The 24,488-nt window shown below is 35.9% G+C and overlaps 1 protein-coding gene across 6 annotated transcripts in view; it reads left to right on the forward strand.

The window, feature by feature from the left end:
* The window catches only part of HDX (highly divergent homeobox), a 143,289-nt gene that overhangs the window by 46,273 nt on the left and 72,528 nt on the right, over nucleotides 1–24,488 (forward strand). For all 6 annotated transcript variants that reach the window (XM_087427055.1, XM_087427056.1, XM_087427057.1 and 3 more), the window contains one exon: nucleotides 6,313–6,366. In XM_087427055.1, the coding sequence (XP_087283181.1) occupies nucleotides 6,313–6,366 (54 nt within the window). The remainder of the gene's footprint in view (nucleotides 1–6,312; nucleotides 6,367–24,488) is intronic.

Below are 24,488 nucleotides of genomic sequence, written 5' to 3' on the forward strand. Positions count from 1 at the left end.
GGATGATTGGCCCTGGGCTAACATTCATGCCCATCTTCCTCTACTTTCTATGTCGGACGCCTGCCACAACATGGCTTGATAAACAGTGCATAGGTCCAAACCTGCAAAGCTCGGCCTGCTGAAACAGAGTGTGTGAACTTAACCACTATGCCACCAGGCCGGCCCCAATGATATTTTTTCTTTGATAATTTTCTTATTCCTATCTGTGGCATTTTATTTTCCATTTAAATAAGTCCCTTTAGCATTTCTTGTAAGACTGGTTTCTTGCTGATAAACTCCTTCAGTTTTTGCTTGTATGGAAAACTCTTTATCTCTCCTTCCATTCTGAATGATAACCTTGCCAGATAGCGTATTCTTGGCTGTAGGTTTTTTCCTTTCAGCACTTTGAATATATCATGCCACTCCCTTCTAGCCTGTAAGGTTTCTGCTGAAAAGTCAGCTGATAGGTTTATGAGGTTTCCTTTGTAAGTAACTTGTTGCCTTTCTCTTGCAGCTTTTAGGATTCTCTCTTTGTCTTTAATTCTTGACATTTTAATTATAATGTGTCTTGGTGTGGGCCTCTTTGAGTTCATCTTGTTTGGTGCTCTCTCTGATTCCTGTACCTAGATGTCTGTTTCCTTCCCCAGGTTAGGGAATTTTTCAGTTATTATTTCTTCAAATAAATTCTCTGCCACTTTGTCTTTCTCTTCTCTTTCTGGAACACCTATAATGCAGATGTTATATGCTTGATGTTGTCCCAGAGGTCACTTAGACAGTTCTTGTTCTTTTTAATTCTTTTTTCTTTTTTCTGTTCAGCTTGGGTGATTTCCTCTACTCTTTCATCTAGCTCGCGGGTCCCTTCTTCTGGGTCATCTACTGTGTCATTGATTCCCTCTAATGAATTTTTCATTTCCATTATTATATTCTTCAGCTTTCATTGATTCTTTTTTATATTTTCTAATTCTTTGTTGATGTTCTCACTGTTTTCATCTATTCTTTTCCCCGGTTCTGTGAGTATTCTTAAGATTACTAGTTTGCACTCTTTATCAGGCAGATTGTTTATCTGTCTCATTTAGTTCTTTTTTGAGAATTTGTCCTGTTCTTTTATTTAGAACATATTCCATTGTCTCCTCTTTGCCTACTTCTCTGTGCTTGTTTCTACGTATTACGTAGATCAGCTGTGTCTCCCAGTCTTGGAAATGTGGTCTTATGTAGGAAATATTTTACAGGGCTCATCAGCATGCTCCTCTGTCATCACCCATGCTAAAAGATCCAGGGGTGTCTCCTCTGCAGGCTACCTGTGCCCTTGTCTTGTGGCAGGGTTGCTATTGCTGTACATACGTATGTGGGCTTGGCTGGCACCTAAGCTGGCTCATTGTAAGGTCCAGCCATGTGTGGCTGCTTCTAGCACACTATTGGGTGGGGCAGGCCCCCAGAACGGCAGGCTGTAAGGTCTGGTAGCACACAACTACTGCTGTTTTGCTAGTAAGTGAGTCAGGCCTCCAGTGTGGCTGGGCACTAGGCCTGGGGTTGCACAATTTCTGTAGGCCCCTGCTGTGGCTGGCTGCATGGCCCTGTGGTACTTGCTTGCCTCAGATATGTTGGTGGGTGGGACAGGCTTCTGGTTAACCACCTGCATGGCACATGTCTGTTGCCAGCTCACTTTTGGGTGGGGCAGGCCTCTGGTATGAACTGGCTATGTGGCCTCTGGTGCACGGCTGACGGGCTGGGAAGGCACCAGGTGCAGCAGTGTGAAACCATTCCAGGCATTGGTAGGTGGGGCAGATCCACCCTATGGCTGTCTGTAAGGCCCAGTTGCACAAGTCAGTTGCAGGCTTGCTGGTGGGTTGGGCCAGTCAGTGGGCTGCTTGTTGCCTGGCTGCACTCGATTGCCTCAGGTGCTCTAGTGGGCCGGGCAGACCCCTGGGCTAACAGGCTAGAGGAAGGATTCCAATGGCATCTGCCAGCGTGTGTGTCAGCATGACCAAACTAGGTCACAATAATGGCTGCTGCCATTTCAGTCCCTGGGGTATGGGCCCAGCCACCTCCTGCTTTCCAGGGTGCGCTCCAAGCTTAGTAAGTGAGTCTCTTTTACCAAAAGACTATGCACTTCTCTATCTGGTGTTTTTGTAGTATTTTCCCAGTTGAGTGAGTGTGAGGGTGGGCCCTATAAGAGCAGGTTTTCCTTTCCCTGAAGTTCTATAGTTTTCCTGGGCGTATTTCTCATTGGTTTTCAAAGTCAGGTATTTTAGGATTTCATCTCTCTTGTGCTGAAACTAAGGGCTGGGGTGCCTAATGTGAAGCTTGACTTCCCCACTTCTCCAGGAAAATCTCTGTACCTTTGAGGTCACTCCTGATTGTGAAGTGCCACCATTAGCGTGTGTCTTTTTCCTCAGTAGGCCTGTATCTCTGCCTTTTCCACCCCTCTTTGTGCTATCCCTTGTTGTGGAGGTTCTTTGTATCCAGTTTTCAGATCTCTCTCAGAGGAAATTGTTCCACAGGTAGTTGTAGGTTTGTTGTGTTCATGGGAGGAGGTGAGTTCAGGATCCTCCTATGCCTTCATCTTCCAAACTCTGAAAATTTTAAAATAGAATATCCAGCATATGCATAGAATTGTCTTTATAACAGAAAGATTTTTGAAATCAAATAAATGCTTTTTTTGTATATTCCATGTGTGACTATATAAAAATAGACTAAATTGTCTTAAACATGATAGCTTGCTGTTAAGAATTTCATAGTCTATGTAGTTTTTTTTTTTATTTTTTGTTTATTGCATAGTCTAGCAGAAATATTACAGCAGAGTTACATGTAGTGTCTAAATTGTATAAAATGAAGTAAAGTAAAAATTCCTTAAATCTTCCATAAATGTAACTATGTACATACATTCCTGGGAATGTATAACCATTTACAGTAATGTGTATATATAATATATAATTAATATTCTGATTTTGATATCTATTTTAAGTATAATTTTTCATGAGAAAAATAAATGTGTTATAGTTAGATTCATAAACTTTAACTATTCATATGATATGACTCCAATTTACATCCAAATAAGTGTGCTACCTCCTTTAGTGTATCCACTCTTAGCCAAGAGAAGCAGATTTCCAACATTAGGTACTTCCCTGCATTCACATTCAAAGTTTTGACTCTCCAACTCTCCATTACTTGGAGCAGGCCAAGCACTTGGTCAGGCAGTTTTATGATTGCCATAAAAAGACTATTCCAGCAATCTCCATACTGTCTCTGTCTAGTTCTTTTCTATCTCATGCATAAGACCTTTCTATAGAAATATGTTTTATATTCCTCTTCTCAATTCCTCCCTCCCCAACCTAGTTCCAAGCCTAGATTACCTCTTGCCTAAACTATTATAAAAGTTTCCATATTTTTTCAATTCGCTATAAACATTTAGTCTAATTAACCATCTTAATGTATAAAAATATAGTTCTGACCATACAACTCATCTGCTTAAAAACCTTCAATGGCTTCTCATTTTCTACAGAATTAGATATAAATGTACCCTGGCATTCATGACCTCCACAAAGTGACCCCAACTCCCTTTCTAGTTATAGTTCAACTGACCATTCTCAAGCACACCCTATCCTTTTATTCCACTGTGCTCGTGCCATTCCTTTTCCTTGGGAAGCTCTCTTTTTTATTTCTATCAAAATTCTCCTCATCTTGTAAGGTTCAGCTGAGATATCAATCCTCAAGTTGATGTAATTTTGCCATATCTTGAACTCCTATTGTACTTCATTTATTTTACCTGCCATATGACACTTATCATAGTTTTCTTTGTATTAAACTCATTCATGTACCTGTCTTATCTCTCCCTCTCAGATCATACTTCTTGCCCTCCAGGAAATTATGTTTTACCCATCTTTTTATTTCCTGTAGCGCCTAAAAAAGTGCTTAGTACAGAAGAGATGCCTGATAAATATTTGAACAGAATTCAAATTCCTTACCCTGAAAAGTTACCTTTACTTATTTCAATAACGTTCAATTTGTCAAAAAGTTTTTGAAGTTCTCTTACAATTGCTTTAAGGGCCTGTGGGATTACTTTAAATGCTTTCAGTGGTGACAAATCTCCATCATTTGAGGGAAAGTTTGATTTTGGAAAATAGTCAGAATTTATTCTGTGTCACATTTAGTGAATAATATGGATGTTCAATCTGAGCTGTTATATTTTCACTTAAAACAAAGAGAATATGAAGTAATGAGACAGAATTTCTGAGTGAGTCATGAACTGACACTTCAAAAGAAAAGTTCCTAAAATGATTTCAACAATGGTAACATCATTGTAATGACTTTCTAACTTCCTAAGTTTTCTAGTTTGAAACATACAGTACTCACTTGGATGTGTAAGTTTAATATATTTGTTAAATCCATCTTGTCTCCCTGTAGATTCATTTTGCAGCTTTCCAAACCAGGGTGTTAAAGAATGTGTTTGGAATTTAAATGAGAAGTATATTACCCTGCTCATTTGAGAAACTGTATTTTATAGCTTCTGGTGAGCGAGAAACCTTGTCATCACTATTGCACCCAACGAAACTTCCCAAATTTGAGGGAAACATATTTATACAGTACTATGACTCAAAAAAGCCTACAAATTTAGCTACTATGCCTGCTCCTGAGTTTTACCAGAAACCTAACGAACTGAAGAACAGATTTGAAGTAAACAATAGAGGGTAGTTGAATATAGCATTTGAGTATCATCTAACTGGCACCACAGAATTACAAAACAAAAAAGTGAAACAATCTCTTCCCAAATTGCATGGAATTTATAATATTTAAATATTAATGTATAATATACATTTTCTTGGTTACATAAAATTGACTTAAGCAGGAAACTCCATTTTATATTCTCAAAATGTATAATGTCCATGTTTAAAGAAATTCAATTACCATGTTTATTATATGTATCATTTCATTATTTCATAGGAAACTTTTCAGTAGTTACTGGTTTATGGTTTTTTTTGTAATTCATTTGGTTTAACGTATTTTCTCTAGCAACTTCATATAGCGAGTTTTAAATTATCCTCACTAATAGATGGGAATATGTGCCTAGATAATCCAAAATAGTTGGATATCTCTATTTTTTCAATAGTATATTATGTGATTATGTTAGTAGATTTGCTTCCTTCATTGGGGCCAGCAATCAATTTAATTTGCAAATATTATATCATATACAAAGTATTGGTGGAAGAACAAGAAAGTATACATTTTGAGGAATTTTTCCACAGAAATTTTATCACTCTCAGTTCACCATTTAAATAAATCAAATATTCAAACCTCCTCATTACCCTCAAGAATTCTAGTTAATTGCCATTTTACTGTAATTGGATTTTAGCTTGAGTGAAAGTATTCTTAAATTTTTTCCTTAAAAGTATTATTTGGAATTTATGTCATTTTTAGCCTGTCCATAGCATATTGGTATAGTTTGAACTCAAAATAAAACTCAAGTCTAGTTGTCAGGGACAGTAATAATTTATCTGAATTTGAATAATTGAGGATAATACTTTGCAATTTACATTGACTGTTTGATCATCACTCCTTATCAGTAGGCATAATACTGATTCATAGGCCATCACTGAATATAATTTATCAAAAACAATAAATGTTTTATTGAATACCACATTCCCACCACCACCACTTAGCAAGGCTAATTTGACTTGTCAGTCTCTCAGGAGACATGTGTTTGGGAGAAATGGAGAGGGCAAGTGGAGAGCTTGGAGTACTCCCCAATCCTTGTGTGTCTCAGGAAAAGTATGGTTAAGTCCAGGCTAACCGGAGCCACAACTCACAAGACCATCTTGGTATCAGTAAATACACCCCAGAATCTGACTGGAGTAGCACCTATCTCCTTGAGTGGCAATGCTGATATAATAAGGTGTTGCTGGCTATTAGCCTTAGAAGTTTCTACTTAAAAAAGGGACTTGCAGTTATGTAGGATGAATAAGTCTAGAGAGTTAATATACAGCATAATGACTATAGTTAATAATTAAATTATTGTAACTCATTCCACAGAGTGCTGCATTTTTATTATAATAATTTTATTATCCGTAGGTTTACAAGTGATACTTCCAGGCCCTAACAATATCCTAGAAATTTTCATGAATTTCTAGGAGAAATTTGCACCACATCTAAAATTTCCCCATAAAGGAAAGTTCTTTAAATCAGTTGTGTTCAATAAAGAAACAGCATTATCTATATGGGAGATATGCTCTGAATGCAGACCTATCTTGACCTCTTGCATGAATTCTTTGGTATTGATCAACATTCCAAGTAGTATCAATGCATACCTTACTGAGATTCCATTTGTTGTTTCCGCAGATTTCAGGAAACCTTACTGTGCCTTGGATTACAGGGTGTTCTAGAAAAAGAGCAGTAAGTAATCTTTCATTTAAAGAAGCAAATGGGTTTTCCCCTGTGTTGTTAGTAGAAATGCCATTGAGAAAATTGTCATGATATTTGTAAAGTTGGCAAAACTGAAGTTCAATAAGACTACATTATCTCAAAAGACATATTTTGAAATAATATTTGTATATACTACAAAGGTAACCTTAAATAAAATGCAATAATCAGCACTCTATAATCTTTGAACAGGTTATTGAAGTTTTAATTCAAAGCTAATTCATAAACTATCCTAATTTTTCTATTTCTAATTAGCCCAGTGAATTTGATCATATAATTGAATCATGATTAATATAAACATCTCAATCAACATTAAATAATTTACATTACCATTTATTATTAGTGCATTTCAGCGTTTAGAAGTGAAGAGTAATTAATATTTTAACAATCTCATTTTGTTTTTCTGGCTTTCTACTACAACTGTTGTGATTTTTATAATATAAATATAACAGAACTTCATTAAAATTGTGTTTTCTCAAAGAATTTCATTCAGTTGGTCTGTGTAGGACCTATAAATCTGCATTTTTACAAGGACTCCAGAAGATTTTGATGTAACTGGTCCATAGATGGAGAACTATTAAAAGATTTTTACCATAAAAGAGAGACATGAGTTAGACTTTTAGAAAGATAACTCAAGTTACTGTATGGTAGATAGGTTTGGGGATAATAACTGAAGCTAGAACTTTAATACTGGACAGGATTATGTAAACTCTTCCTTCTCTTCCCCACAAAGTAGAACTATAAATGATAGAAGTTATACAGGAGGCCACCAAATTAGAACTCTGAAAGATGGAAAGAAAACAACTGGTTAGGGACTTCAGGACTTGGAGGAACTATAGGGTATTTTGTCCCCCACTTAACAACAGAAAGTGACTCAGGCCAGGCAATTCATGACCCTCAATCTAACAAGAGAAGACATCTAGGGTAGGCTCATTCCTCCTGATGGTAGGATGGGAGTCACACAAACGTCATGAAGTGAGACTGGCAACATTGGCAAAGAAGATCAATTGGAAGCCTCAGTGACAATAAGCAGTCAGGGCAAGTGCTTTCCTTCCCTGCTGGACCTGAACCTCTCCTCCCTTACCTAAAGACACAAGGCAACAATGCCAGGGAAGATACTGCCACAAAAAGCAGCCTGGCCTGGGAAGTCTCTTTGTCTCTGTAGGTCAGAGAATTCTTTTTCCCCACCTAGAGATGCAGATGGATTGGTTAGCACCAACAAGAGTGATCAAGACACCCTAAGTGGCCCAGCCCAGGAAGTGTGCTATTTATCCCTGGGGGATGGAGAATCTGTTTTAGCACCTAGAGACACTGGTCTGGCTGTGTGCCACCAACAGGAGGGATCTCCTCACAATAATTGCCTGCGTTGAAGAATGTCCTTCTGTTCCCTCAGGTGGCAGCAGTAGGGATCAGTGGAAGCCCGAGTGGAACCAGATAAATCAAGCAAATTAAAATAACAACAAAAATGGTCTGAAAATTAAAGTATTATTGGAACCACAACTCATAAAAGTAGGCCAGGATTTGTGTGCTAAACAAAACAGGTGATGGTCTGATAAAATAAAAAGATCTAAATAAGACCAGAAATCTCCTAACATAGTGGCCAAAGTTTCCAGGATACAGTCAAAAGTCACCCATCATACCAAGAACCAGGAAAATCACAGCTTGAATGATAACAGACAATCAACTGACATGAACGCTGAAATGAATTAGATATCTGGATTATCTAAAAAGGATTTTAGATCATCCATTATAAAAATGCTTCAAGAAGCAATTACAAATTATCTTGAAACCAATGAAAAAATAGAAAATCTCAAGAAAGCAATCAATGTTATAAAAGAATCAAATGAGAATTATAGAACTGAAAACTACAATAACTGAAATGAAAAAGTTGCTGAATGGCTCAATATTTGAGTGGTGATAAAAGAAGATAGAATCAATGAACTTAAGGAGAGATTGATAGAATTTACCTAGTTGGAACAATAAAGAGAAAATAGACTGAAAAATAATAAACAGAGCCTCAGAATCCTGTGGGGCAATAACAAAAGATTCAATATTTGTACCACTGGAGTTCCACAAGAAAAGGAGAAAAAGAATGGGACTGAAAGAATATTCAAAGATATAATGGCTGAAAACTTCCCAAATTTGGAAAAAATAACATGAGCCTACAGAGTCAGGAAGCTGAGTGATCTCCAAGAAGGTAAATGTAAAGAAATCCACAACAGACACGTCATAATTAAACTTCTGAAAACTAAAGATGAAGAAAATTCTTTTTTTTTTTTAAAGATTTTATTTATTTATTTTCCCCCCAAAGCCCCAGTAGATAGTTGTATGTCATAGGTGCACATCCTTCTAGTTGCTGTATGTGGGACGCGGCCTCAGCATGGCCAGAGAAGCGGTGCGCCGGTGCACGCCGGGGATCCGAACCCGGCCCGCCAGCAGCAGAGCGCGCGCACTTAACCGCTAAGCCACGGGGCCGGCCCGAAGAAAATTCTTGAATGCAGCCAGAGAGAAATGATGCATTATCTATAGGAGGACACCAATTCAAATGACAATAGATTTCTCATCTGAAACCCTGGAGGCCAGAAGGCAAACATTTTCCACATGTTGAAAAATGACTGTCAACTGATCATTCTGTGTTTGGCAAAACTATCCTTTAGGAATGAAAAAAAAATAAAGACATTCTCAGATGAAAGAAAACTAAAAGAATTTGTTGATAGCAGACCTACTCTAAAAGAATGGCTAAAGGAAGTTTTTCATGCAAAAAGAAAATGATAGAAGAAGGAATCTTGGGGCACCAGGAAGGAATAAATAACAAGAGAAAGAGCAGAAATATGCCTATCTTATTCCTCATGGATTTTCTACATCATATTTGATGATTGAAATGAAGGTTATAGCACTATCTGTCTGATACTCAAGAAAATGATACTTAAAACTTGGGAAAGTAAAAGCATCTAAACAGAAGCAAGGTTGTCAAACTTCACTAGAAGTGGTAAAATACTGATACCAGTACACTATGACAAGTCATATTATGTGTCTTATAATAGCCAGAACAACCACTACAAAAACTGTACAAAATGATACACTCAAAAACACATAAGATAAACCAAACCGGAATCCTAAAAATGTTCAAATAACACATACGAAAGCCAAAAAATCAGAAACACAAGAATGCAAAACAGAGGAAACAGAAAAAAAATAATAAAATGACAGATGTATGCCATAACATATCAATAATTATGTTAAATATAAATATACCAAGTAAAAGATAGATATTGGCAAAGTGGATAAAAAAACAGCAACTCAATTTCATGCTGTTTATAAGAAACTCACATCAAATTCAGTAGCATAGGTAGGTTGAAAGTTAAAAGATAGGGAAAAATATATGATGCAAACATTAATTGTAAAAAGCGGGAGTGAATGACTATGTTAATATTGGATAAAATAAACTTTAGAACAAAGAAAATTACTAGAGACAAATAGAGCATTACATAATGTAAAGTGATCAATCCACCAGGAAGACATAACAATCCTAAAAGTGTACACGTGAAGCAGCAGAGCTTCAAAATACATGAAGCAAAAACTGATAGAGCAGAAAGGAGAAATAGACAAATCTACAATTATAGATGGAGACTTGAACACCCTCTTCTCAGAAACTGATAAAACTACTAGACAGAAATTAAATAAAGACAAAGAAGATTTGAACAACACAATCAACCAACAAGATCTAATCAAAATATATAAGACCTCAGCATCATGATGAGTAAGTTGTTCCCTTTGTTTCTCCCCTCTAAGTTACAAGCAATCAGACACCCATTGATCAATAAAGGACTCCCTACACAGCACAACAAAATGCCTGAGAGATCCATGCATCTATACATCTGAATGCGAGTGGACTAGACATCCAAGAAGCAGTGGAACTAGGGGAAGAGCCCTCTCCCCATTCCCAGCAGTGGCGATCAAAAATGCAGATTCTCACAGTGGTGCAGGTATCTGCAAACAGAGGATGCAGGGGCAGACATGGCACTTGCAGCTTACCCTCCCCTCCCCCCAGCAGTGGCAGGTGGTACACATGTCCAGAGGATTCAGGACACAGAGTAGAACCACTGACCCAATCCGCCCTAACTCATCTGGCAGTGGCCTGGATTTCCCAACAGTGGGGACAGTATTCAAAAAGTGGATTTTGCCAGTTGTTGCAGGGCACCTTGACCTAAGTTTTCAAAACACACTGGCTACTGCCAGTGACCAGAGGCTGCACAAGTGAGCAAAAATGACACAGCCAGCTTAGCCCCCTGCCCATCTTAAGTGGTGGCTGGTGAAATCTTAGAACTGAGGCTTAAGGAACCACAGCAAAACCCATGATCCAGCCCCCAGCGGTAGCACCCCCAACACTGGCTCTACCATCACCAGGGGCTTCATACAAGTCCCTGGGTCTGTGGGCCCCCAGCAGTGACAGCAATACCCATGAACCCAGTGCTGCTGGCAGCAGTGCTGCCAGCACCCCCAGATAACCCAGGAGCAGCAGTACAGGTGGTGTATGGGGTGGCAGCATCTGAGCCAATGGAGAGCCTGTAGAGAGCCACTGGGGAACATGAGACCCAGGCGACCCTGGAATCAGCAAAAGTCCTCACAGCCTGGTGACCCCAGTGGTGACACTTGAGACTGCAGTGACATCACAAGCAGCAAGACACCATCAACCCGAGAGGCACAAGCACCACAAGGAGGGCATGGATTACACCTATAGCAGAGGCAGTGGAGGGTGGAAAGGAAAGACTCTCAAATACAACCAGAAGCAGCTCAGAACCAAACTAACCAAAGCCTTACCTAAACAAGAAAGATTATTAATACTGCAAATGTTCGGGCAATGTATCAACTTGTCCAGTAACATGAAGAACTACAATAACACAGCAGAACAGAAAGAAAATGACAACTCTCTAGAAACCAAAATTGAATTCACAGAAGATTACAATCTAACTGACAGAGAATTCAAAATAGCTGGCATAAAGAAACTCAACGGGTTACAAGACAGCTCAGAAAGACAGTTCAGTGAGCTCAGGAATAAAATTAATGAACAGAAGGAATACTTCACCAAAGAGATTGAAGCTCTAAAAAAAAAAAACAAACAGAAACTCTCGAGATGAAGAACACAATTAATGAGATAAAAAAAACAATGTACAAAGCATAAAAAATAGAGCAGACCTAATGGAAAAGAGAATTAGTGAGCTCAAAGATAGAAACCTAGAAATGCTTCAGGTGGAGGAAGAGAGAGAACTAAGATTTTTAAAAAATGAAGAACTTCTTGGAGCAATATCTGACACAATTAGGAAAGTAACATGAGGATTATTGGTATCTCAAGTGGAGAAGAGAGGGAGAAATAAGCAGAGAGCTTATTGAAAGAAATAATAGCCAAGAACTTCCTAAACCCAAGGAAGGAACTGGACATGCAAGTACATGAAGCCAATAAAACTCCTAATTACATCAATGCAAAAAAACCTTCTCCAAGGCATATAATATTAAAACTGTCAAAAATCAGTGACAAAGAAAAAATACTAAGGGCAGCAAGAGAGAAGAAAATAACCTACAAAGAAACCTCCATCAATCTTTCAGGTGATTTCTCAGCAGGAACTCTACAGGCTAGGAGAGAGTGGAATGATACATTCAAAATACTGAAATGCAAAAACTATCAGCCAAGAATACTCTATTCAGTGAAATTATCCTTCAGATATGGTGCAGAAATAAAAGTTTTCCCAGAAAAACAAAAGCTGATAGAGTTCATCACTGCTAGACTTGCCTTACAAGAGATGATGAAGGGACACTTCCTACCTGAAACAAAAAGGCAAAGGTTAACAAAGTTTTGAGCAAGGTGATAAACAGACAGAATTAGAAAACTTAACTTTCTAGGAGACTAGATTAGTAAACACTTAATTATAACGTAAAGGCTAAAGGGAAAGAAAGCACCAAAAATAACTCTAACCACTTCAATTTGGTCACAAACTCACAACACAAAAAAATAATACTTTGTGACAACAAAAACATAGAAGGAGAAGAGGAAAGGGATGGAACCTGCATAGGCTAATGGAGATAAGATGCTATCAGCAGAAAAATGACTATCTCTTCTATAAGATCTTTTATACAAATCTCATGGTACCCACAAAAAAAATCAGAGCAGAGTCACAAATCATAAATAAAGAGAAAACCATCACAAAAAACCACCAAACTGAAATGGCAGACAGAAATACAAGGAAAAAGAAACAATGGAAATATATAACAACCAGAAAACAAAAGATAAAATGGCAATGTTATGCTCTCATGTATCAATATGCACTCTAAATGTAAATGGGTTGAATTCACCAATCAGACAGAGAGTGGATGGATGGATTAAGAAACAAGACTCCACAATATGCTGCCTCCAGGACATACATCTCAGCTCTAAAGACAAACAGATGCTCAGAGTGAAGGGATGGAAGGTGATACTCCAAGCAAATAACAATCAAAAGAAAGCAGGTGTAGTCATATTTATATCAGAGAAAACAGACCTCAAGACAAAAAAGATAACAAGGAACAAAGATCGATATTGTGTGATGATAACAGGGACATTCCTCCAAGAAGACATAACACTTATTAACATATGTGCATCTAACATATGAGCATCGATGTATATAAAGTAACTATTAACAGACCTAAAGGGAGAAGTTGACAGCAACACAATAACAGTAGGGGACCTCAACACCCCACTTACATCAATTGATAGATTATCCATACAGAAAGTCAACAAAGAAAGAGTGGCCTTAAATGAAACACTAGACCAGATGCGCTTAATAGATATATATAGAACATTCCATCCAAGAACAGCAGAATACACATTCTTCTCAAGTGCACATGAAACATTCTCAAAGATAGACCATATGTTGGGAAGCAAAGCAAGCCAGAATATGTTTAAGAAGTTTCAAATCATATCAAGCATCTTTTCCAACCACAATGCTATAAAACTAGACATCAACTACAAGAAAAATCTGGGAAGGTCACAAATATCTGTAAACTAAACAATATGCTACCAAACAACTATTGGATCAATGAAGAAATCAAAGGGGAAATCAAAAAATACCTAGAGACTAAGGAAAATGAAAACACAACATACAAACACTTATGGGATGAAGCAAAAGTGGTACTAAGAGGGAAATTTATAGCAATACAAACCTACCTTAACAAACAAGACAAATATCAAACAAACAAGTTTCCCCTATACCTAAAAGAACTAGAAAAGGATGAACAAAGCCAAAAGTCAGTAGAAGGAAGGAAATAATAAAAATTACAGCAGAAATAAACAAAATAGAGACTAAAAAATTAATAAAAAGGATCAATGAAACTAAGACCTGGTTCTTTGAGAAGATAAACAAAATTGAAAACACTTAGCCAGACTCATTAAGGAAAAAAGACTCAAATAAATAAAATCAGAAATGACAGAGGAGAAATTACAATGGACACCATAGAAATACAAAGGATTATAAGAGAATACTATGAAAAGTTACAATGCAAGAAATTGGATAATCTAGAAGAAATCTATAAATTCTTAGAATCATACAACATCTCAAAACTGAATCAAGAAGAAATACAAAATCTGAGTAGACCAATCACTAGCAAAGAGATTGAAACAGTAGTCAAAAACCTCCCAAAAAACAAAAGTCCAGGGCCAGATGGCTTCCCCAGTGAATTCTACCAAACATTCAAAAAAGCCTTAATACCCACCCTTCTTAAACTCTTTCAAAAAATTGAAGAAGAGGGGAAACTTCCTAACTCATTGTACAAGGCTAACATTACCCTGATACCAACACCAGACAAGGACAACACAAAACAAAAATCACAGGGAAATATCACTGATGAACATCAATGTAAAAATCCTCAGTAAAATATCAGCAAATTGAATACAACAATACATTAAGAGGACCATATGCCATGATCAAGTGGGATTTATTCCAGGGATGCGGGGACGGTTTGACATCTGCAAATAAATCAATGTGATACACCATACTAACAAAATGAGGAGTAAAAATCACATGATCATCTCAATAGATGCAGAGAAAGCATTTGACAAAATATAGCATCCATTTATGATAAAAACTCTGAATAAAATGGGTATAGAAGGAAAATACTTCAATATAATAAAGGCCATATATGATAGTCCCACAGCCAACATGATACTCAACAGAGAGGCTGAAAGCCTTTCCTCTGAGAACAGGAACCAGACATGGGTGCCTGCTCTTGCCACTCTTATTCAACATAGTACTGGAAGTAGTAGGCAGACCAATTAGGCAAGAAAAAGAAATAAAAGGGATCCAAATTGGAAAGGAAGAAGTGAAACTCTCACTATTTGTGGATGACATGATTCTATATGTAGAAAACCCTAAAGAATCCACCAAAAAACTACTAGAAACAATCAACAAATATAGTAAAGTTGCCGGGTACAAAATCAACATACAAAAATCAGTTGCATTTCCATACACTAGTATTGAACTAGCAGAAAGTGAAGTCAAGAATACAATCCCATTTACAATCGCAAAAAAAAAAGAATAAAATACCTAAGAATATATTTAACTAAGGAGGTGAAAGACCTTTACACTGAAAAATATAAGACATTATTGAAAGAAATTGAAGAAAACATAAACAAATGGAGAGACATTCCGTGCTCATGGATTGGAAGACTAAACATAGTGAACATGTCCATATTACCTAAAGCAATTTACAGATTCAATGCAATCCCAATCAGAATTCCAATGACATTCTTCATGGAAATAGAGCAAAGAATCCTAAAATTTGTATGAAACAACAAAAGGCCCTGAATAGCCAAGACAATCCTGAGAAACGAACAAAGTTGGAGGTATCACACTCTCTGAATTCAAATTGTACTACAAAGCTATAGTAATCAAAACAGCATGATACTGACACAAAAACAGACATACAGATCAATGGAACAGAATTGAGAGCCCAGAAATAAAACCACACATCTGTGGACAGCTAATCTTTGACAAAGGAGCCAAGAACATACCATGGAGAAAGGAAAGTCTCTTTAATAAGTGGTGCTGGGAACACTGGACAGCGACACGCAAAAGAATGAAAGTAGAACATTATCTTACACCATACACAAAAATTAACTCAAAATGGATTAAAGATTTGAATGTAAGACCTGAAACCATAAACCTCTTAGAAGAAAATATAGGCAGTATGCTCTTTGATATCAGTATTAGCAGCATCTTTTCAAATACCCTGTCCGTTCAGGCAAGGGAAACAGGAGAAAAAATAAACAAACAGGACTACATCAGATCAAAAAGCTTCTGCACAGTGGTAACCATGAACAAAGTGAAAAGACAACCCACCAATTGGGAGAAAATGTTTGCAAATCACATATCCGGTGATGGGTTAATATGCAAAATATATAAAGAACTCATACAACTCAACAACAAAAAAAATGAACACCCTGACCAAAAAATGGGCAATGGAAATGAACAGACATTTTTCCAAAGAAGATATACAGATGGCCAACAGGCACGTGGAAAGATGTCCAGCATCACTAATTATTAGGGAAATGCAAATTAAAACTACAATGAAATATCACCTCACACCTGTCAGAATTGTTATAATTAACAAGATAAGAAATAACAAGTGTTGGAGAGGATGTGGAAAAATGGGAACCCTCATACACTGCTGGTGGGATTGCAATCTGGTGCAGCCATAATGGAAACAGTGTGGAGATTTCTCAAAAAATTAAAAAAGAAATACCATATGATCTAGCTATCCCACTACTGGATATTTGTCCAAAGAACATGAAATCACCAATTCAAAGAGATGTATGCATCCCTATGTTCATTACAGCATTATTCACAATAGCCAAGACATGGAAGCAACCTAAGTGCCCTTCAACAGCTGAACGGTTAATTAAGATGTGGTATATATATACAATGGAAAACCACTCAGCCATAAAGAAAGACAAAATTGTGCCATTTGGGACAACATGGATGAACCTTGAGGGTATTACCCTAAGCAAAATAAGTCAGACAGAGAAAGACAAATATCGTATGATTTAACTTGTATGTGGAAGATAAACACATAGATAAGGAGAAGAGATTAGTGGTTACCAGAGGGGATGGGGGTGAGGGAAGTGTGAAAGGGATAAAGGAGCACACATGTATGGTGATGGATAAAAACTAGACTATTGGTGGTGCACACGATGCAGTCTATACTGATAGTGAAATATAACAATGTATACCTGAAATTTACACAATGATAGAAGCCAATCTGACCTCAGTAAAAAAAAAAAAATCCTAAAAAAAAAAGTTGAGGACTCCTGCTAAAAACAAAAATTAGCTTTCTCATTTTCCTGATGCTACTTGGAGCCAAAATACTAAAGACTGTGGGACTACAAGTCAGAAAAGACTTGAGTTCTAATCCAAGTTCAATCATTTACTAGATATATAGTCTTTTCAAATCATTTAACCATTCTCCCTTTAGTTTTTCTGCCTATAAAGTCTAAATAGAAATGCCTGCACTCTCTACCTCTCTACGTTTTTGCAAGGATTAAAATGAGATAATCTAAATAAAATACCTTTAAACCTTAAAATACTATACATATTCTAGTATTATTTTTACTACTGAAGAGCCACAACATAATATGAGTAGTATTTACATACGTAAATTGTTTGTTATAATAAGGACAATCAGAATCATTTTTTAGTTTAAAAAAGTCTAAAAAGCAGCATCTAGATTTTAAAAATTCTAATTCCCTAATTTATATAGACCTACTTGCATTCCACGAGTGGCAGCATATACTCATACAGTTTGGCTAATACAAGATACTAAGGCAAATGAAAAATTCCTCATTTCTTCTATATTGGTAATTAAGCTGTATTTTCTCAGTTTCAAACACACTCTTCTATACCACCTGTCTGATGCTAGGGTTGGGACTGGGCAAACCACATTTCTGCTTTACCAACTGTCTTTGAATGAGATTCTGCCAATAGAGAGCAGTAGAGGGATACTATAAGGCTGGAGAAAAGGAGAAGATACTCCTTCCTGTTTTGCTTCCTATTCCTGTCAGTATCACCCCAGGAATAGCCCTTCATCCTAGCATTGGTTGTTGGTAATAGTGGCAATTTGTTCCTGTTTTTCAACATTACCAGAATCAGCCTCCTTGTGCCCCGAGAGCTACCAGCAATAGATGGCAATGTACCATACTCAGAAGTCTGAGTCCCAGGTCAGCAGATCCCCTCCTCTAATTTTGTATTTTCTAAAAATCCAAACTTCTTCTCTTTGTTTTCCTAGTCCTAGGAGTGATAGCTGCTTCCTGCATTTATACTCTTGTTGCTTCAAAGTTTCCTCTTTGCTTTTTAAAATCCCCTAAGATCTGTCTAAACAATTTACATATTAAATTCCTCTGATGTGTTTTCTGTTTTCCTGCTTGGACCCTTACTAATAGAGACAGTCTGTTTAACAATCAGTTTCATAAAGATGACTTTCAGGATAGTGTGCCTGGACAGTAACTGTTATATGAATAGAATGTTAAACACAGTGCACATAATGATGTCAAGATGTATACTGGTGTGAAAGAAAAAAAACAAGCACTGTTGTCTAAAAGTGATCTGATATTCAGAGCTAGAGCTTAATATTATTACAAGCTGGCCTGAGACAGTCAGGCCATTTTGTTCTCTTGTTGGACATAAACAATTTCACAGACTATAATCTAAGACAAGATTACTCTGAGATCATGATAAAATGAAACAAAACAAGGCTACTTCATAATTTTAAACAGACAAAACCAAGACTGCTATGCCACACACAAAATACCCGACCATAGAATTGCCCCCATTTTCTCACAACATCCAATCTAGAGCAAACTCGCACTTCCTTATACCCTCCCCTAAATCACACAACCAAAGCCCAAGTCCACTAAAGTTATTTCTAACATCCTCTTACTGACACATGCCATGGTTCTCCATAGTATGTGTTCTCCTTTGATGCAATGAGTAATAAACACAACTTATTTAACTACTAGTGTATTCTTAGTGGGTTTTGGCTGGGGGTCGTGGCACTGGTAAGATTTTCTTTGGAAGTGGGTGAAAGAATTTTTGGAGACAGTGGTTATGTTTCATTGTGTGGGTAAAGTGTGCTTCCAGAATAAGCTAGACAGTGACCAACATGGTGATTTGTCACAATGGCATTTTATATTAGATTATGTGATTATTTCATTAATACCTCTATCCTATTAAATCTAGATCATTAGTTCCATGAAAGCAGGGAAAATATCCGATTTTTCTCACCATTGCCTCCCTAAGATCAAGCACAATGCCTAGAACATTGTGGACCAGTGTAGTAAAATAGAAATATAATATGAACCACATAGGTAGGCTTATGTTTTCTAGCAGCAACATTAAAAAAGTGAAAAGCTGTAGGTAAAATTAATTCTAATAATATGCTATAATTCAACATAAACAAAATCTTATCATTTGAATGTGTAATTACTATTAAAATTATTGAGATATTTTACATATTCATTTTTATCAAACAATATGTTTGAAATCAATATGTATCTTACACTTACAGAAAATGTCAATATGAATGCTAAATTTTCATCACACAAACGATCTATATGTAAATTTCATAAAATTTACAGTTGAAAAAGTAGATTCAAGTACCCAGGTTTTCTAATAGCTAAATGGCGTGTTAGGTTTTTTAAAGCTTTGTTGAGGTATAATTAACATAAAATAAATTGCACATATTTAAACTGCACAATTTGATGTTTTGATATGTGTATACACTCAAGAAACCATCTTGAGTGAACATATCCATCATCTTGAAAAGTTCCCTAATGCCCCTTTCAATCAATTTTCCCTACCTTTTGCCTTCCTACCTCACCATGCAACCACTGATCTGCCTCTGGTCACTAGTTTTCATTTTCAATAGTTTTATACAGATGGAAGCACACAGTATGCACTCCCTTTTTAATCTGGTTTCTTCCCTCAGCCTGATTATTTTGCGATTCATCTATTTTTTTGTGTGCATCAATAGTTCACTTTTTTTTATTGTTGAGGAGTATTTCCCTATATGAATAAAAACAATTTGTTTATCCCTTCACCTGTTAATGATCATTTGGTTTGTTTCTAGTTTTTGACTATTACAAGTAAAGCTGCTATAAACATTCATGTATAAGTCTTTGTATGGATATGTGCTATCACACCTCTTGGGTAAATACTTATCAGTAGAATAGCTGGATCATAGGGTGGGTGCATGTTTTACTTTTTAAGAAACTGCCAAACTGTCTTCCAGAGTGGTTGTACCATTTCACATTCCTGACAACTTTGTATTGTAGTTCCAGTTCCTTTACATCTCATTAACTCTTGGTATAATCAGCCTTTTTAATTTTAGCTATTGTAATGGGTGTGTAGTGGGCACATTGTGGTTTAAATTTACATTTATCTTATGACTAATGGCATTAAGTGCCTTTTCATGTGCTTATAGGCTATCTCTGTATCTTCTTTGGTGAAGTGTCTTTTAAATATTTTTCCCATTTTTTATTGGGTTGTGTTCCCTTATTATTGAGTTTTGAGAATTCTTTGTATATTCTGGACACAGGTGCTTTATCAGATGTACCATTTGTAATTATTTTTTCCTTATCTGTGGCTTGTCTTTTCATTCTCTTAATGGTGTCTTTTTATAAAAACAACATGACTACTGTATATGTTTACATATGATAAAATGCACCCATTTTAAGTATACAATTCAATGATTTTTTGTAACTCCACTTAGTGGTGCAATCATCATATATTAGTTTTAGAACATTTTAATTGCCATAGATAGTGATTCCTCTGATGGATCTGGGCAAAGTAAGTTGAAAACCTCTGGAAAGGAGTCACCATTCTAGATGCCATTAGGAACATTTGTGATTCATGGGAAGAGGTCAAAATATCAAAGTTAACAGGAATTTGGAAGAAGTTGATTTCAACTCTCACGGATGACTTTGAGAGGTTAAAGACTTCAGTGGAGGAAGGAACTGTAGATGTGGTGCAAGTAGCAAGAGAACTAGAATTGGAAGTGGAGCCTGAAGATGTGACTGAATTGCTGCAATCTCATGATAAAACTTTTATGGATGAGGAGTTGATTCTTATGGATGAGCAAAGAAAGTGGTTTCGTGAGATGGAATCTACTCATGGTGAAGATGCTGTGAAGATTGTTGAAATGACAACAAAGGATTTAGAATATTGCATAAACTTAGTGGATAAAGCAGCGGCAGGGTTTTAGAGAACTGACTCCAATTTTGAAAAAAGTTCTACTGTACGTAAAATGCTATCAAACAGCATCACATGCTACAGAAAAATCTTTCATGAAAGGAAGAGTCAATTGATGCAACAAACTTCATTGTTATCTTTTTTTTAGTTGTTTTATTGTGGTAACATTGGTTTATAACATTGTATAAATTTCAGGTGTACATCATTATACTTCTATTTCTGCATGGATTACATCATGTTCTCATGTTCACCACCCAAGTAGTAATTACAATCCATCACCACACACATGTCTAATTATCCCTTTTGCCCTCCTCCCTCCCCCCTCCCCCTGTGGTAACCATCAAGCCAATCTCTGTCTCTCTGTGTTTGTTTGTTGTTATTATCTACTACTTAATGAGTGAGATCATGTGGTATTTGACCTTCTCCCTCTGACTTATTTCACTTTGTATAATACCCTCAATGTCCATCCATGTTGTCACAAATGGCTGGATTTCATCGTTTCTTATGGCTGAATAGTATTCCATTGTGTATAAATACCACATCTTCTTTATCCATTCATCCCTTGATGGGCACTTAGGTTGCTTCCATGTCTTGGCTATTGTGAATAATGCTGCAATGAACAGAGGAGTGCGTGCATCTTTACGCATTGGTGTTTTCACATTCTTTGGATAAATACCAGCAGTGGAATAGCTGGATCATATGGTAGTTCTTAATTTTTTGAGGAATCTCCATACTGTTTTCCATAGTGGCTGCACCTGTTATCTTATTTTACCAAATTGCCACAGCCACCTCCACCAACCTTCAGGAATCACCACCCTGATCAATCAGTAGCCATCAACATTGAGGCAAAACACTCCACTAGCAAAAAGATTACAACTTGCGGAAGGTTCAGGTGATGGTTAGCGTTTTTTAGTAACAAAGTATTTTTTAATTAAGGTATGTACACTTTTTTAGACATAATGCTATATATTACAGTATAGTGTAAATATAACTTTTGTATGCACTGGGAAACCAAAAATTTGTGTGATTCACTTTATTGTGATATTTGCTTTATTGCAGTTGTCTGCAACTGAATCAGCAATAGCTTCAAGGTATGCCTATAGTGCCTCAACATGATAAAGGCCATATATTCAAAGCCAATGACTAACGCCATATTCAGTGGTGAAAAACCAAAAGCTCTTTTTCTAAGATCAGGAGCAAGGCAAGGATTCTCACTCTCACTTCTCCTCCTCAACAGAGTACTGGAAATCCTATCCAGAGCGTTAGGCAAGAAAAAGAAATAAAAGGCATCCGAATTGGAAAACAAAGTAAAATGATCTCTGCAAATGGCATGATCTTATATAGAGAAAACCATAAAGATTCCACACACACACACACAAAAAAAAAACTGGTAGAACTAATAAATGAATTCAGCTTGTAGGATACAAAAATCTGCTGTGTTTGTATACACTAACAATGAACTATCTGAAAAAGAAATTAGGAAAATAATCCTATTTGCAATAGCATCAAAAAGAATAAAATACTTAAGAATAAACTTAACTAAAGAGGTAAAGATATACACTGAAAACTACAAAACATTAATGAAAGAAATTAAAGAAGACAAACAAATGAAAAAAATTCCCATGTTCATGGTTTGGAAGACTTACTGTTAAAATGTCCATACTACCCAAAGCAATCTACAGATTCAACACAATCCCTATGAAAATGTCGATGGCATTTTTTACAGAAGTAGAAAAAAACATTCTAAAATTCATTGAAACCACAAAGGACTGCGAATAGTCACAACAATCTTAAGAACAAATCTGAAGGCTTCACACTTCCACCTTTCAAAATATATTACAAAGCTACAGTCAGATCTCATGTTGTGTTCTTACCACAATAAAATAAAATTAATTGTAAAAAATAAAGATAGAAAGATTGTTGGGAAATGAACCTTTAAATGCCTCTAAAATTTTTGATTTGAGTGTTTATTCTTACTTAGTTTCATATGAAGTAAATTTGTAAATCAGTAGTTTAATTTGATATATAGGAATGAAGCCTTCTGAGTTAAGACTATAAATCCAAAGACTAAAGTAAACTTGTAAAATGCTCATGAATGCACAATAGTAGTAAGAGAGTGTTATTTAGTGGCCTTTTATTTAGCCTACTTTGTTATTAATTTTGGTGTAATGGTCATATCTCGAACATGTAAAGTTGAAGCTCTGTTAACTTTTTAAAAACACTGATCTATGTCTGGAGATATAATTGTATGTTAATATTTGTAGATAGATATGTTTGTATGTATGTGTGTCTCGTTATTTACTTCATAGCTCAAATGTCACCTCTTTTGGGAGAGGTTTTCTTTACCACCTTATCTTAAAAACCCCTCTCTAGCCTAAACCACTCTTTAACCTACTACCCTATTTAATTTTCTGTATAGCACATAACATTAGTTCAAAGTGGCATATTTATCTGTTTACTTGTTTTTTGTCACCACCAAATTTTAATTTCCATGTGAATATGAACCTTATCTAACCTGGCCATGTTCTATTGCTTAGTAAGTATTTTTTGTATGAATTATATTTAAGCCATCTGTCGAATGCTGGACATACATTACTGACTAGATAGAGTCTGAAATTGTTTAAAAGTTAGTCACCTAGTCAGGGGTCATTTGAATATTAAATTTACAGAGATCATTTGAGCATAGGATTCATGGATTCATGTATGCATATGGTCTGTGGTTGATACTGTGTGCTTTTTAGATTTAAAACCATGCCCCACCACTCACTATCTTTGTAACCTAAAACAAATTACGTAACCTCTCTAAACATCAATTCTCAAGTTTGTAAAAATTCAAATAATAATATGTACCACCCAGGATTATTTTGAGGTTTAAATGAAATAAATTTGAAAGTGCTCAATAATGGTATATATTGTTGTTGAATGTATTTTTTAGGTTTACTAGTCATGGTTTTTGGATTAGAGTCTAGTTTATTAAAAAGGATTATAGTTGATGCTTCGAATCAAGTTGGCACCAAGAGAAGAGAAAATAGATTCTCAAAATAAATTAATAGCATTCCCTAATACTTTTGTAAAAATATAAAGCTTGTCAGACTCTCAATCCATAGTTCCAAAATAGGAAAGCAATAGAACAGCATAAATCAATCCACCACTATACTCATCAAACTGAGTCTCTGAGGAAGTGATCATACATTTGCAACAACTAACCAGGGAATACTCTTTAATCATTACAAAATAAAAATATGGTTGAAAGATATTTTTAATTCACTTAATGTTACTTTTGAGAAGCATTTCTTCTTGTCTGCTCATTTCTGTTTAGGTGGACTTTTTTAAAGTTGTTAACTAGTATGTACACACATTTAAAATGTGAAAACTATGTCAAAAAATATACTGCTCTAGTATGTAGGAAGTTGAAATTCATCTCACATAGAATATTTAGAACTTTAAGGAAAATGAGTTGGACTCGTTGTAAGTATTCATATTTTTAAAAGTTGAATGACCTCAGTCATCTAAATTTCTGGAGGGGAATTAAACTTTTCTAAAAAGGATAAATAGATGATTGATAAAGTTTGACTCAAAATCTCAAAATTCTTGTTTTGTAGCTTTTTTTCTTTTTAGAATATTTGCTATAGACAAAGATTTTCAATTTGAATTTACTTTTTTCTGTGCATATTTATGTAAAATCAGTACAGGTAAAATCTCAATTCAATGTGTATTATTACATTAAAATTTTCACATAATGTATTTGCAAATATGGATTTATTTTTTACAACACAAAACCCAGTGGAACAAGTGTGTGCTTCATTCTCTGCCTGTTTAATTACC

This window comes from Ceratotherium simum, chromosome X (assembly GCF_057802395.1).
Source record: "Ceratotherium simum simum isolate JZ-2026a chromosome X, ASM5780239v1, whole genome shotgun sequence".
NCBI lineage: Eukaryota > Metazoa > Chordata > Mammalia > Perissodactyla > Rhinocerotidae > Ceratotherium > Ceratotherium simum.